We start from the raw sequence: 15,353 nt of genomic DNA on the forward strand, positions 1-15,353 counted from the left end.
AGACGTCTACTTAAAGAGTTCTCTTATTTGTAGTTGGGTTGTCTTTTGTTGTTGAGTTGTAAGAGTGCTGTATATATTCTAGATAAAAGTCCCTGATCAGATATATGATTTAAAAAATATTTCTCCCATTTTGTAGTTATCTTTTCACTTTCTTGACAGTATCCTTTGAAGTGCAAAATTTTACATTTTGGTGATGTACAATTTATTTACTTTTTTCTTTTATTGCCTGTACTTTTGGTGTCGTATCTAAGAATCCATTGCAAAATCTGAGGCAAGGAAGACTTACCCCTTGGTTTTCTTCTAAGAGTTACATAGCTTTGGCTCTTATGTTTAGGTCTTTGATCTATTTTAAGTTTATTTTTGTATATTGTGTGAGGTAAGAGTTCAAATTCATTCTTTTGCATGTGGATATCCAGTTGTCCCAACACTATTTATTGCAAAGACTATTTTTCCCCATTGAATGGTCTTGGAACCTTTCTCAAAATCAATTGACCATAGACATGAGGGTTTATTTCTGGACTCTAAATTCCATTCCATTGATCTATATGTCTAATCTTATGCCACTACCACATTGCCTTGATATTATAGCTTTGTAGTAAGTTTTGAAATCGGAAAGTGTGAGTCCTATAACTGTATTCATTTTTTTTCAATATTGTTTTGACTATTCTGAGTCCCCTGCTTCCATATGAGTTTTAAATTCAGCTTTTGATTTCTACAAAGAAGCTGCTAGGATTCTGATAGGCCATTCATTAAAACTATAGATAGATTTGGGGAGTATTGCCACCTTGACAATATTAAGTTTTCTCTCCATGAACATGGGATGCTTTTCCATTTTTAAAGATCTTCTTTAAGTTATTTCAACAATGTTTTGTAATTTTAAGAGTATAAATTTTGCACTTCTTTTCTTAAATTTCTTCCTAAATATTCTGGGTTCTTTTTGATGTCAATGTAAATTGAGGTGTCTTAATATCACTTTCGGATGCTTTGTTGCTGTGTATAGAAATACAATTAAGATTTTGTATACTGAAATTGTATTCTGATGCTGCTGAACTAGTTTATTAGTTCTAATAGATTTTTGGTGGATTCTTTATGACTTTCTATATACAAGATCATGTTATGTGATAATGGAAATAGGTTTATTTTTTTTCCAAATTATTTTATTGAGGTCACATTGGCTTATAACATTAAGTAATTTTTCAGGTGTACGTTATTATGTTTCACTTTTTGTGTAGACTGCGTCACGTTCTTCTTTATGTCCTATAATGATACCTTTAATTTCTTTTTCTTACCTAATTCCCTTGGCTAGACCTCATAGTACAGTGCTGAATAGAAGTGATCAGACGGGCATCCTCATCTCGCTCTCAATCTTAGGGGACAGCATCCAGTCTTTCACTATTAAGTATGGTATTAGCTATGATTTTTTCATATATGATTGAGGAAATTCTATTGCTAGCTGGTTGAGTGTTTTTAACACAAAAGGGGGTTGGATTTTGTGAAATGCTTTTTCTGCGTCTAGTGAGATGATCATGCGGTTTTTGTTTTCTATTCTATTGATATGGTGTATTACACGACTTTGCATTCCTAGGATAAATTCCACTTGGCTATGGAGTATGCTTCTTTTTATATGTTACTGGATTCAGTTTGCCAGTACTTTTTCGAGAATTTGTGTATCTATGTTCATAAGATATATTGGTGTGTAATTTTCTTTTCTTATGATGTCTTTTTCTGTTTGTAGTATCAGGGTCATATTGGCCTTGTAGAGTGAGTTTGGAAGTATTCCCTACTCTTCTATTTTTTGGAAGAGTTTGTGAAAAATTGATGTTAATTATTTTTTAAATAATTGGTAGAATTCCCCATTGAAACCATCTAGACATGAGGTTTTCTTTGTGGGTATGTTCTTGTTTACAACCTCAAACTTTTTACTTGTTATAGGTATATTCTGATTGTCTGTTTCTTTTTTTTAACTGAGGTCAAATTGTACGTTATATTATATGGATTTCAGGTATACATCCTTAAACTTCGACTTCTGTATAGACTTCTTTGTGTTCACCACCAAAAGTCTAGTTGTTGCCTGTCACCATGTACATGTTCCCATTACTGTTTTCACCCTCTCTCTGGCCTATTCCCCTCTGGTTGCCACTACAGATCATCTATTTCTTTTTGAGTCAGTTCCTATGGTTTGTGTCTTTCTAGGAAATTGTCCATTTCATCTAAGTTATCTAATTTTATTGCTATACAATTGTTCACAGTATTCCTTATAGTTCTTTTTATTTTTTTAATATCAGTAGTAATGTCTTTTTCATTTATGATGTTGGTGAATTGAATCTTCTTTCTTGTTTGCTTGGTCAATCTAGCTAAAGTTCTTTCCAAAGAATCAGCTTTTGGTTTAAGTGATTTTTGCTGCTGTTTTTTATTATCTATTTTATTAGTTTCTGCTCTTATCTTTACTATTTCCTTTCTTCTGCTTGCTTTAGGTTTCACATGCTCTTCTTTTTTCAGTGTGTTAAGGTGGAAAGTTAGCTTATTGATTTGAGACCCTTGTCCTTTTTAAATATAGAAATTTAAGCCATAAATTTCTCTCTGAGCTTTTGTCACATCCCATAAGTTTTGGTAGATGCTGTCTTCATTTTTATTTATCTCAAAGTAATTTCTAATTGCCTTTGGATGTCTTCTTTGAGTCATTGGTTATTTAGGAGTGTATTGTTTAATTTTCACATAGTTGTGAGTTTCCCAGTTAACGTTCTGTTATTGATTTCTAACTTCATTTCATTGTGGTTGGAAGATATCATGTATTATTTCTATCCTGACTTCCATTTCCTGAACTGCACGATTAATTAAAGTAGCAGACTATGGTTTGGTTTATCCAAAGAAATCCTAGTCCAATAGATAAAAGGCTAAGAGGTCAAGAATTGCAATTCTGTTCCTTTGGTCATTCCAAAGATGTGGATGGGGCCCCAGATGTCACTGAAGTAGTGATGATTTCTATGTGTGGAATTACCCTAGCTGAAACATTGGCTTCGAAGTCCAAACAAAGATGATAGAAGGAATGGCCCCTGGTTGAGAACCCTGATTTCTTTTACTGTTCTGATTGGTAGAGAAAATTAAAATTGCTCCATGTAAATTTCACATTTTCATTGTGCTTTCTTTTTTTCCCCTGCAGCACTCTTTCCATTTCTTAAAGCAGTTTTTGAAGTAATACACATATATATGTTTCCAAAACGTGTTACTGATTTTTTCACAAAATCTGTAAAAAGGATGAAAGAAAGTCGCCTCAAAGATAAACAAAAGGTAAAATCTGGTTGTGGTTACATGAAGGTGTTCAATTTTCATAATTTATTGAGGTCTATACATATGATTTGTGCACTTCTGTGTCAATTTTTGAAGCTAACCCAGCTTTGCCTTCATGAGACCTGGAGACCAGCACAAGGATATCTCCAGGTCAGGGAGACAGGGATAAATACCCCAGGGTGTTACTTAAGATTGTTTAGAGTTATGGGTGTGTGGGGCATTTGAAGATGCTCATAGAAAAGCTGCTGCTGAACTCTGCAAAAGTCAGGGAATTAACTTATGTGGCCATTCATTAAATTAAGGCTGGTGAGAAAAATGAAGTGAAGGGACTTCCTCCTGAACAAGCAGACATGACAGGAGAGGGAGCAGGCAACTCTTTGGCCAGGAAGCTGTGTTCAAAAGCCAGAGAAGCTAAAGATCAGAGAGAGTGAAGACCAAAAAGCAGTTGGACAGGATGGCTGAATTTCTCTCAGGGGAACATCCTGCTCTCCAAGATTTGTAGCTGGATGATTTTGTTCACTGATGACTCAGGGAACATTAGTCAGACTTCTGGACTTAAAGGGGTCATATTCTCAGGAAAGAGGCTAAGCACTGCACTCTTGATTTATATCTGATGTCACAAATGACTGTCTGTCATTGAAATTTTTCTTTCTGCTTTCAGCACCGAGTGGATTTTCTTCAGCTGATGATTAACTCTCAGAATTCCAAAGAAATGGACACCCATAAAGGTAACCAAGGAGTTCTTCAGAGGGGCACTGATGGGGAGGCTCAGGAGGAGGTAGGAGTTCTGAAATGTCCAGGAAGTTTTCCAGACAGAAGAGAATTTCTGCAAAATTATAGAAAGACACATGTTCAGATATAAATGGTAGGCAGAGGCACTTTCTAAAAACGTACAGTCACAACTTTCTTCAAAGCTTGAAGAGCAACCATAAATAAGTTATTTGAGAGTGACTGGAAGTCAGTCAGTGGTCTGTGGATCACCCACATCAGAACCTCTGGGGAGGTTGTTTCCAATGTCAATTCTCAGGCCTCATCCGGATCCACTGAATCAGAACTTCTGGATGGAAATTTGCATCAAGTCTTCATCATAACAGCAGACACATTGCCCCAGTGTTGTTGACCTCAACTTGAATGCTTGGTAAAGATGTATTCACTAGCTTAATCTACTGCAAAGTTTTATTTTTCCCTGTGTAAATAATAAGTAATGTGTGGGGCAAAGCTTTGAGGCTGTGTAAACATGTTGTACCTCTTCAAAGTTTGCCTGCTTAGTGTATCATCCACAGATAGATTTGACTGAAACCATTATTACTGTGATGGTTGCAAAATGATGACTTTCTAACTCTGTCATTTCTTCTGCATTTATAAGTTGATGTTTCATTGTAAGGGAAAACTTTCCGTTCTCCCCAATTTATTTATTTGCTTATATATTTATATTAATATGGTCTCATACATAACAAATTTACTAGCTTATATCATTCTTTATTTTGATGCTCAAATTCTCTCAGATTTTTCCACTGGAAGCCCTTTCAAGTGGGCTCCTGTGTCCTTTGTTTTTCTTCTTCCTTTTTTTAATTTTACTTTTTTGATAGACTTTGTAAGAGTAGTTTTAGATTCACAGTAATATTGAGTGGAAGGTACAGAAATGTTCCCATATACCCCCTGCCCCGGCTACACACAAACTCTGTCACTCTCAAAATTCCTCATCAGAGTGAAATATATGTCACAATTAATGAGCTTACATTGACACAGTATTATCACCCAAAGTCCGTAGCCCAGATTAAGGTTCATGCTTTGTGTTGTCCTTTCTATGGTATGATGTATATCCACCATTACAGCATACAGAATGTCCTGTATCCTTTTCACCTATCATTTCCTGAACACTTCCTTGCTTTATGATGCAAGACATTCCAGGTTTCCCTTCTTCTCCTGACCAGTCCTGGAATAAACCATTTCTCCAAGGAGCTCTGCTTTCTTTTATTGAGAAATGGTATTCATAAACCCAAATCTGGTGCCTCATTGCTAATCATTAGCAGTAGCTCACTGCTACTAGGATGTCTCTGCTTCTAGTATCTCTCAGTAGACAAAACTAAGAACATCAAATGTATTTGTACAAAACTGATACACATAAATAATTCTATATCTACCCATAACCAGTGATGTAAACATGCTCTGTCTCTCAAAAAATGGCGCTGATTTATAGTTTATTTCCATGACATGAAAACTCCCATATGTTTAATTTCAACCTACCAATGGTTTGACAACCATCTCACAGAGCTCCTGAATATTTAACAATTATTCCTAGACAGTAGGGGTGATCTGAGTCAAACACACCAGTATAGATACATCTATATCTGTGCTTACATCTACTTCTAACTACCTGTCTTACTGTCTGTCTGTCTGTCTATCTATCTATCTATCTATCTATCTACCTAGTCAAACCCAGCTTTATGTGATGAAGGAAATACTCTATATCCTCATTGTTCGATACAGTAACCCTTAGGCACATGTGGCTATTGAACACTTGACATGTGGCCAGTGCCACTGAAGAACGGAACTTAAATTATATTTAAACTTAATTATTAAAATTAGCCACATGTATCTACCATATTGGACAGCACAGCTCTAAACTTTGAGTATCAGGAGGTTCACACTAACCAGGGGAAAGAATTTGATAGCCGAATTTACTGACAACCAGCATCACAGAAATCATCATTGGGAAATCAGAACTCTACAGAACTTTCTTATAATCATTTTTTATTGCTTTTAGTTGTGAATTGCATGGTTAGGTCAGCTATTATGTTTATTTCAGTGCCCTAAGTAAAGGTCCTACTCTAGTCCCAAGCAAGTAGATTTCACCCTGACCATGCTTAGTTTCTTTCAGAAGAAAATCACAAGGGAGGCCAACTTATAATCACAGGGGCAGTTTGCTGAGCATAAATTAGAGTGAAGAAAGACAGCATGTGCTGAGGAAGATGACATTCAGGCCATGATTGAATAAGTGTTGCTGTTACTCTCACTGGACCATGCATATATATTTTTTCAAGCTCTCCAATGCCCTCTATTGACACATTCTGCCGTCTTCTATTTTAATGCCATTAATTAGACTACAGTTAATCACCACTCTTCTAGCATTTTGCGTGTCTCTATATTTTCTGTACATATCTGAGATCTTCCATTTAAAGACTTGTACCACAGGTCTTCCACCATCTGATACTTCTCAAGGTGTCATTCATGCTCCAGCTAGATTGTGCACACAATCCACCACATCTCATGCAAGTTCAGAGTTTGATTCAATAGTTCTGCATTTTCAATAAGCTCCCAGATGCTGCTGGTACATGGACTACACTTTGAGTTGCAAGAGTTCATCTGTAGTGCAATATTATTCTCTTAAGTTCCTCAAACATGTTTAGAGGAAAGATCCTTTAATTTTCTCTACCATTAAGCTTTAGTATTGCAGACTTGCTTTAAAAATTTCAAGCTATATTATAGCTAGAATAACTTAATTTGTTCCTGAGGGAGAATGCTGCCCCATATTACTTGCAGCTAACATACTTTTAGGACTCTCCAAGGGACATACTGATAACACTGTGTATGTTAGACAGAAATGCTATCTCTTGAAATTACCCAGCTATGTTGGTGGGGATGGTGGCATAACCAGGAGTAGATTTCAAGAATAGTGTAGATCTTAGGGAAAAACTGAATTAAGACAATTTTTGCCTTTTTCTGGCTCTGTCAGATAGAGTGCAAACCACTCCCAGTTTGACTCCAAACTGCTTTTCTCTTTTTTTCCCTAGGGTGTTGAGAGTTTCATTTGGATTTCTAATCATCTAAACTGTAATGTTTTACACTGACCTGCTTTACCTAAAATGTTTCTTCTCCTTTTAGCTCTGTCTGATCTGGAGCTTGTGGCCCAATCTATTATCTTTATTTTTGCTGGGTACGAGACCACTAGCACTTCTCTTTCTTTCCTTATGTATCTTTTGGCCACTCATCCTGATGTCCAGCAGAAGCTTCAGGATGAGATTGATGTGACTTTCCCAAATAAGGTGAGTGGATGATACCTAGAGTGGGAGGGAGAAGGTGAAGACTTAGCAAGAATGTCTCCTCATCACTTCTTAGGAGAATTCGTTCAAAATGCATAAGTATCAATTCTTTTACCTGCACCTTTTATGAAGGATTTAAAGAGATGAAAACAAAGGGAGAAACATAGGTAATGTATGCTGCTCACATAACTATAAGATCTTTGAAAAAACTGTTTGTCCTGGCATATCAGTTATCTGTTCCCGTAATCAGGCCAAGCAAAAATCACAAAACCTCAGTGGCATTTAACAATAAGAATTTATTTCTCAAGTGTCTGGATAGTTACCTCTATTGATATTGGCTGGGCTTTCTTTGGACAAGGTGTTGGCTGGTCTAGGCTGGCCTTGGCTAAGCTGGATGGGCTGACTCAGCTCCACATGTGATCCATTCATCTCTCATGGTCCAAAAAACTAGCTTGGGTGTCCTGTTTGTAGGGTTATTGCAGAGGGCAAGAGCAAGAAGCCCAATCATATGGGCGCTTTTCAAGACTGCACTTGCATCACACTTGGCCAACATTGCATCAGTTCAAAGCAAGCCACATGGGTAACCCTAGAGTCAGAATGGGAGTATACCACAAAGTTATGTGGCAGAGGCCATGGACACAGAAAAGGGTGGAGAATTAGGACCACTAGTTCAATCTACTACCCTGGGTAAACTTTGCAGACTAGGAGAAGCCTGGTGTAGAGGACAGAGCATAGGATAAGAAATGAAAGACATGACTTTGAGTCCTGACTGTGATTTTGGACAAGCCTCATGAATTTTGTCAGTCATAGGTATTTCATACATATAAGGTAAGGAGACATTTTAGGGCCTACCTAAATTAAAAATTATCTCTTTTCTCTGGTAAAGCCCATATTGGGATTCTTTTGTTTGAAATATGATGTCACTTAGAGACAGAGATTAGCTAAAGCATTTTGTTCTCCTTTTTTTATAATAATAATTACAAGGAAAATAACAACACAAATAGTTTATATTTGCCTCTTAATATATATGTCTGTCCTAAATGCTTTCTAAGCGAATATAACCTTCGTAAAATTCTGTATTAGTCAGGATAGGCTAGGTTGTGCCTCAGTAACAGATGAGCCCTCAATATCAGTGAATTTACATAACAAAGGTTTATTCTAACTCAGATTTACATTTCCAACTGGATGTTAATAGAAGATGGGAGTAGGAGTCTCTGCTCCACATAGTTACTAGGGTTACAGGCTATGAGGTTTCACTTTCTTGTAGCTGATTAGAACATGAGGCCTTCCTGTGGGATGGGGAGTAAAGAACTAGAGTGTTCTTCAATGGCTTTTCAAATATTTTGTCCCCAAACTGACATACATCACCTCATTTCACAACGGATTGGCAAAGCTTATTTCCCCTAAGTTCAATGGCCTGGGAAATATGGGGGACTACATGGATACTGGATGAGCAGTGAATGTCTCTGATGTACAACTCTATGAAGTGTCAACTTTAATTATCTCTGTGGCACATTTTGGAAAATTGAGCTACAGAGAGATGAAATACTTTCATATACTAGTCATGTAACTGGTAGTGAGGAAGACAAGCTATGATCCAGGACGTCTGGCTCCTGAGCCGAACTCTTAACATCTGCAATATTGATTCTTCAATATAACACCAAGAGATAGCCACAAGTTGTCTACACTGTTTTCAGATCTCTGCTAAAACTGGATTTCATTTTTTTTCCCAGGAGGAAAATGTATTTATTTATTTATTTTTCCATGTAGTTAACAATTTACCTAAATTGTTTTTTAACCTTTATTTTTTGTTGCAGTAATGTTGGTATACAACATTATATAAATTTAAGGTGTACATCATTATATTTTGATTTCTTTGTAGATTACATCATGTTCACCACCCAAAGACCAATTACAATCCATCACCATACACATGTGCCTAAACCCCCTTCCCCCCCTCCTTCCTCCTCCCTTCCCCTCTGGTAAGCACCAATCCAATCTCTGTTTCTATGTGTTTGTTTGTTGTTGTTTTTATCTTCTACTTATGAGTAAGATCATTTGGTATTTGAATTTCTCCTTCTGACTTACTTAGCTTGGCAGAATACCCTCAAGGTCCGTCCATGTTGTCATAAATGAACAGATTTCATACTTTTAATGGCTGAATAGTATTCCGTTGTGTATATATACCACATCTTCTTTATCCATTCGTCTTTTGATGGGCATCTAGGTTTCTTACAAGTCTTGGCTGTTGAGAAAAATGCTGCGATGAACATAGGGGTCCATATATCTTTTTGCATTCATTTTTTGTGTGTGTTCTTTGGATAAATACCCAGCAGTGGAATAGCTGGATCATATGGTAGTTCTGTTCTTAATTTTTTGAGGAATCTCCATAGTGTTTTCCATAGAGGTTGCACTCCTACCAGCAGTGTATGAGAGATCCCTATTCTCCACATCCTCTCAAACACTTGATGTTTCCTGTCTTGTTAATTATAGCCATACTCATGGATATGAGGTGATATCTCATTGTGGTTTTGATTTACATTTCCCTGATAATTAGGGATGTTGAACATCTTTTCATGTGCATGTTGGCCATCTGTATATCTTCTTTGGAGAAATGTCTGTTCAGCTCCTTTGCCCGTTTTTAAATTGGCTTGTTAGTTTTTTTTTTGTTGAGATGTACGAGTTCTTTACATCTTTTGAATAATAACCCCTTATGTAATATATGGTTTGCAAATATCTTCTCCAAATTGTAGGGTTGTCTTTTCGTTTTGTTGATGGTTTCCTTCACTGTGAAATCAGGGAGTGTGATACCTCCAGCTTTGTTCTTTTTTCTCAGGATTGGTTTGGTTATTTGGGGTCTTTTGTAGTCCCATAAAATTTTAGGATTCTTTGTTCTCTTTCTGTGAAAAATGTCATTGGAACTTTGAAATGGATTGCATTGAATCTGTAGACTGCGCTGGGAAGTATGGACATTTTAAATGTCTAATTCTTCCAATCCAAGAGCATGGAATATCTTTCTATTTCTTTGTGTCTTCTTCAATTTCTTTCAACAATGTTTTATAGTATTCCATGTACAGATCTTTAACCTGTTAAGTCCATTCCTAGGTATTTTATTCTTTTTGTTTCAATTGTAAATAGGATTGTATTCTTAATTTCTCTTTCTGCTACTTCGATGTGAGTGTAGAAACACAACAGATTTTTGTATGTTGATTTTCATACCCCACAACTTGACTGTATTCACTCATTATTTCTAAAAGTTTTTGGTGGATTCTTTAGGGTTTTCTATATATAAAATAATGTCACCTGCAAATAGTGATGGTTTTACTTCTTCCTTTCTAATTTGGATCCTGTTTATTTCTTTTTCTTGCCTGATTGCTCTGGCTAGGACTTCCAATACTATGTTAAATAAGAGTGGTGAAAGTGGACACCCTAGTCTATTTCTGTTCTTAGAGAGATAGCTTTCAGTTTTTCTCTATTGAGAAAGATATTAACTGTGGGTTTGTCCTATATGGCCTTTATTATGTTGAGGTATTTTCCTTCTATACCCATTTTATTCAGTTTTTAAAATCATAAATGGATGCTGTGTCTTGTCAAATGCTTTCTCTGCATCTATTGAGATGATCCTATGATTTTTATTCTCCATTTTGTTAAAGTAATAAATCACTTTGGTTGATTTGTGGATATTGAACCATCTCTTCATCCCTGGAATAAACCCCATTTAATCATGTTGTACGATCTTTTTAATGTTTTGTTGTATTTGATTTGCTAGTGTTTTGTTGAGAATGTTTGCATCAATGTTCATCAGTCATATTGGCCTGTAATTTTCTTTTTTTGTGTTGTCCTTCTTTGGTTTGGTATCAGGGTTATGTTGGCTTTGTAGAATGAGTTAGCAAGCTTCCCTTCCTCTTCAATTTTTTGGAAGAGTTTGAGTAGGATAGGTATTAAGTGTTCTTTGACTGTTTAGTAGAATTCACCAGGCAAGTCATCTAGTCCTGGGTCTTTATTTTTTGATTACTGTTTTGATTTACTTACTGGTAATTAGTATATTCAAATTCTCTATTTCTTCTTGATTCACCTTTGGAAGGTTGTATGATTCTAGAATTTATCCATTTCTTCTATATTATCCAATCTGTTGGCATGTAGCTTTTTGTAGCATTCTCTTATAACTTTTTGCATTTCTGAGGTGGACGTGTTAATTTCCCCTCTTTCTGATTTTATTTATTTGAGCCCTCTCTTTTTTTCTTGGTGAGTTCTTTTCAAAGAACCAGCTCTTAGTTTCATTGATTGTTTTTCTATTGTTTTTTAAGTCTCTTTTTCATTAATTTCTACTCTGATTTTTATTATTTACTTCCTTCTACTGATTTTGGATTTTCTTTGTTATACTTTTTCCAGTTACTTTAGGTATACTGTTAGATTGTTTATTTGAGACTTTTCTTGTTTGTTGTGGTAGGCTTGTATTGCTCTAAACTTCCCTCTTAGAACCACTTTTGCTGTATCCCATAAATTTTGACATATCATATTTTCATTTTCATTTGTTTCCAGATATCTTTTGATTTCTGCTTTGATTTCTTCATTGACCAAATCGTTGTTCAGTACCATTTTGTTTAATGTCCACACGTTTGTGGGTTTTCTAATTTTCTTCCTGTAGTTGATTTCTAGTTTCATACACTTGTGGTCAGAAAAGACGTTTAGTATTATTTCAATCTTCTTAAATTTATTGAAACTTGTTTTTTTGCCTAATATGTGATCTATCTTGGAGAATGTGCCATGCGCATTTGAAAAGAATATGTATTTTGCAGTTTTTGCATGGACTGTTCTATATATATCTACTAAATCATTCTGGCCTAATGTGTCATTTAAGGCCAATGTTTCTTTATTGATCTTCTGTTTGGATGATCTATCTATTGGTGTAAGTGGAGTGTTAAAGTCTCCTACTATTATTGTGTTGCTGTCTATTTCTCCTTTTATGTCTGTTAATAATTGCTTTATATATTTAGGTGCTCCTATGTTGGGTGCATAGATATTTACAAGTGTTACATCCTATTGTTAGATTGTTCCCTTTATCATTATGTAGTGCCCTCTTTATCTCTTGTTAACAGTTTTTGTTTTAAAGTCTATTTTGTTTGATGTAAGTATTGCGTCTCCAGCTTTCTTTTCATTGTCATTTGCGTGGAGTATCTTTTTCCATCCCTTCACTTTCAGTTTGTGAGTATCTTAGAAGTGTGTCTCTTGAATGCAGCATATGTATGGGTCTTTTTTTTTTTAATCCAATCACCCACCGTATGCCTTTAGATTGGAACATTTAGTCCATTGACATTTAAAGTAGCTATCGATGAGAATGTACTTATTGCCATTTTGGTACCTTTTTTCTAGGTATTTTAGTAGTTCTTCTCAGTTCCTTTCTTCTTCTCTTGCTGTCTTCCCTTGTGGTTTGATGGCTTTCTTTAGTATTATGTTTGGGTTCCTTTCTCTATATTTTTTGTGTATTTATTATAGGTTTCTGGTTTGTGATTACCATGAGGTTCATATATAATAGCTTATACATATAGCAATATTTATTAAGTTGATGGTCTCTTTAGTTTGATCTCTTGCCAAAAGCTCTACTCTTTTGCTCCCCTCCTCCCACATTTTATGTTTTTGATATCATATCTTGCCTCTTACTTTGTGTGTGTTTGTATCCATTACCCTTTCATCATGGAAAAAGATAATTTTAGTACTTTTCCATTTGAACTTCATATTATCTTAATAAATGGTTTATCTGCTACTTTTACTCTATATTTGTGTTTACTAGTGATTTTCTAATTTATTTTTTTATTTCAGTGACATTGGTTTATAACATGATATAAATTTCCTGTGTATATCATTATATTTGATTTCTGTGTTGAATATGTTATGTTCATCACCCAAAGACTAATTACAATCAATCACCACACAAATGTGTCTAATCACCACTTGTGCACTCCCCCTACCCACTTCCCCTGTTTTACCAGTTATTTTATTTTTTTGATAATTTTATGTTCCTATTTGTGGTCTTCTCTTTTCTCCTTACATAATAAGTCCCTTTAGCATTTCTTGAAGGGTAGTTTCTTGGTGATAAACTCTCTTAGTTCTTGCTTCTCTGGGAAACTCTTTATCTCTCCTTCCATTCTGCATGATAACCTTACATGGGCAGAGTATTCTTCGCTGTAAGGTTTTCCTTTCAGCACCTTAAATATATTGTGCCACACCTGTCTAGTCTGTAATGTTTCTGCTGAGAAGTCAGCTGATAGCCTTATGGGATTTCCTTTGTATGTTACCTGTTGCCTTCCTCTTGTAGCTTTTAGGATTCTCCCTTTATCTCTAATTCTTGACATTTTAATTATAATATGTCTTGGTGTGAGCCTCTTTGGGTTTCTGTTATTGGGTGCTCTCTGTTCTTCTTGTACCTCGAGGTCTGTTTCCTTCCTTAGGTTCGGAAAGTTTTCAGCTATTATTTCTTCAAATAGATTCTCTGCCCCTTTGTCTCTCTCTTGTCCTTCTGGGACACCTATAATATGGATGTTACTGTGCTTGATGTTGTCCCAGAGGTCTCTTAGACTGTCTTCATTCTTTTTAATTCTTTTTTCTTTTATTGGTTCCACTTGGGTGATTTCCTCTAGTCTGTCATCCAGCTCACTGATCCATTCTTCTGTATCATCTGCTCTGCTATTGTGTCTCTCTGGTGAAGTTTTCATCTCCAGTGTTGTATTTTTCATTTCGAATGGGTTCTTTTTCGTATTTTCCAATTATTTGTTGAAATTCCCACTGAGTTCACCCATTCTTCTCCCAAAATCAGTGAACATCTTTATGGCTATTAGGTATTACTCTTTGTCAGGTAGATTGTATATCTCTGTTTTGTTTTGTACTTTTTTCTGGGGTTTGTCCTCTTCTCTTACTTGGAATACATTCCTTGGCCTCCTCATTTTGGCTCTTTCTCTGTGCTTATATATATATTAGGTAGGTAAGCTACTTCTCCTGATCTTGGAGAGGTGGCCTTATGTAAGAGGTGCCTTATGAGGTCCAGCAGTGTACTTTGCTCTTTTCACCAGTTCTTAATGTTCCAGGAGTGTCCCTGGTGTGGGCTACATAGGCCCTTCTGTTGTGACTGGGTTCCCCTTGCTGTAGGTGCCTGAGGAGTCTAGGCTATACCCCTGGCTGGCTGGTTGTAATGCTCAGCTGCCTGTGGCTGCTATGGATCCTTCAGTCACTTTATTGATTGTGGGGAGCCACAGCACAGTTGGCTTCAAGGTCTAATAGCACATTCCTGTTGCACTTTTCCTGTTAAGTGAGTAGGCCCCACTGTGTCTTGTTGATAGGCTCAGGGGATTGCAATTGTTGTAGGCCTCTGTCCTGCAAGGCTGTGGTCAGCTCTCTCAGGATTGCAGCTGAGTGGGGCCAACACCAGGCATGGGAGCGCCCAGTTGTTTCAGGCTTTGGAAGGTGTGGCCAATCCTCTATGTGGCTGTTTGAGAATCACAGGTCTACTGCAGCTGACAAGCCCAGCAGTCTGCAGGACCACAAACCCTGTTAACACAGTCCTGTCCCATGCATGCATCCTGCCCCATGGAAGTGGACCCATTCACCCCACTTCTGACACCCCACACACTGCACAAAAGCAGGCCCACCCCTCACAAACTCCCTGCCTTACAGAGGTGGGCTCACTCACCTGGCTGCAGAAGCTCCTGGCATCCCACTGCTGCAGGCCTACAAGTTGCCTGAGGCCTTGCTGTTGGTTGTAGCCAGTCCCTAGGCCTGTCCCCACTGTGCCTGCCCTAGCTGAGCTGGATTAAATTGGTGCTGTAGTGGATGGGATAGACCCTGGGCTAACAGGCTGGGGAAGAACTCCAGTGGTGCTGGCCAGTGTCTGTGTCAGCACACCTGTCACAATAATGGCTGCTGCCAATGTCTCAGTCCCTGGGGAGGTCTCACCTCTCACTGAGATGCAGCCAGAGCCTACCAAGTGAGTCTCTTTTCAACGAAGGACCATGTATCTTTCTTTCTGGT

At 36.9% G+C, this 15,353-nt stretch overlaps 1 protein-coding gene across 3 annotated transcripts in view; it reads left to right on the forward strand.

Annotated features, from left to right (window-relative positions):
* LOC103564391 (cytochrome P450 3A12) overlaps window positions 1-15,353 on the forward strand; it is a 36,146-nt gene that overhangs the window by 14,247 nt on the left and 6,546 nt on the right. For 2 of the 3 annotated variants that reach the window (XM_070567596.1, XM_070567598.1), the window contains exons 8-10: window positions 3,161-3,438; window positions 3,950-4,016; window positions 7,174-7,334. In XM_070567596.1, coding sequence (XP_070423697.1) covers window positions 3,161-3,438; window positions 3,950-4,016; window positions 7,174-7,334 — 506 coding nt within the window. The remainder of the gene's footprint in view (window positions 1-3,160; window positions 3,439-3,949; window positions 4,017-7,173; window positions 7,335-15,353) is intronic. The other variant, XM_008540103.2, reaches the window with a different exon arrangement.

Source organism: Equus przewalskii, chromosome 12, assembly GCF_037783145.1.
Source record: "Equus przewalskii isolate Varuska chromosome 12, EquPr2, whole genome shotgun sequence".
Taxonomy (NCBI): Eukaryota; Metazoa; Chordata; class Mammalia; order Perissodactyla; family Equidae; genus Equus; species Equus przewalskii.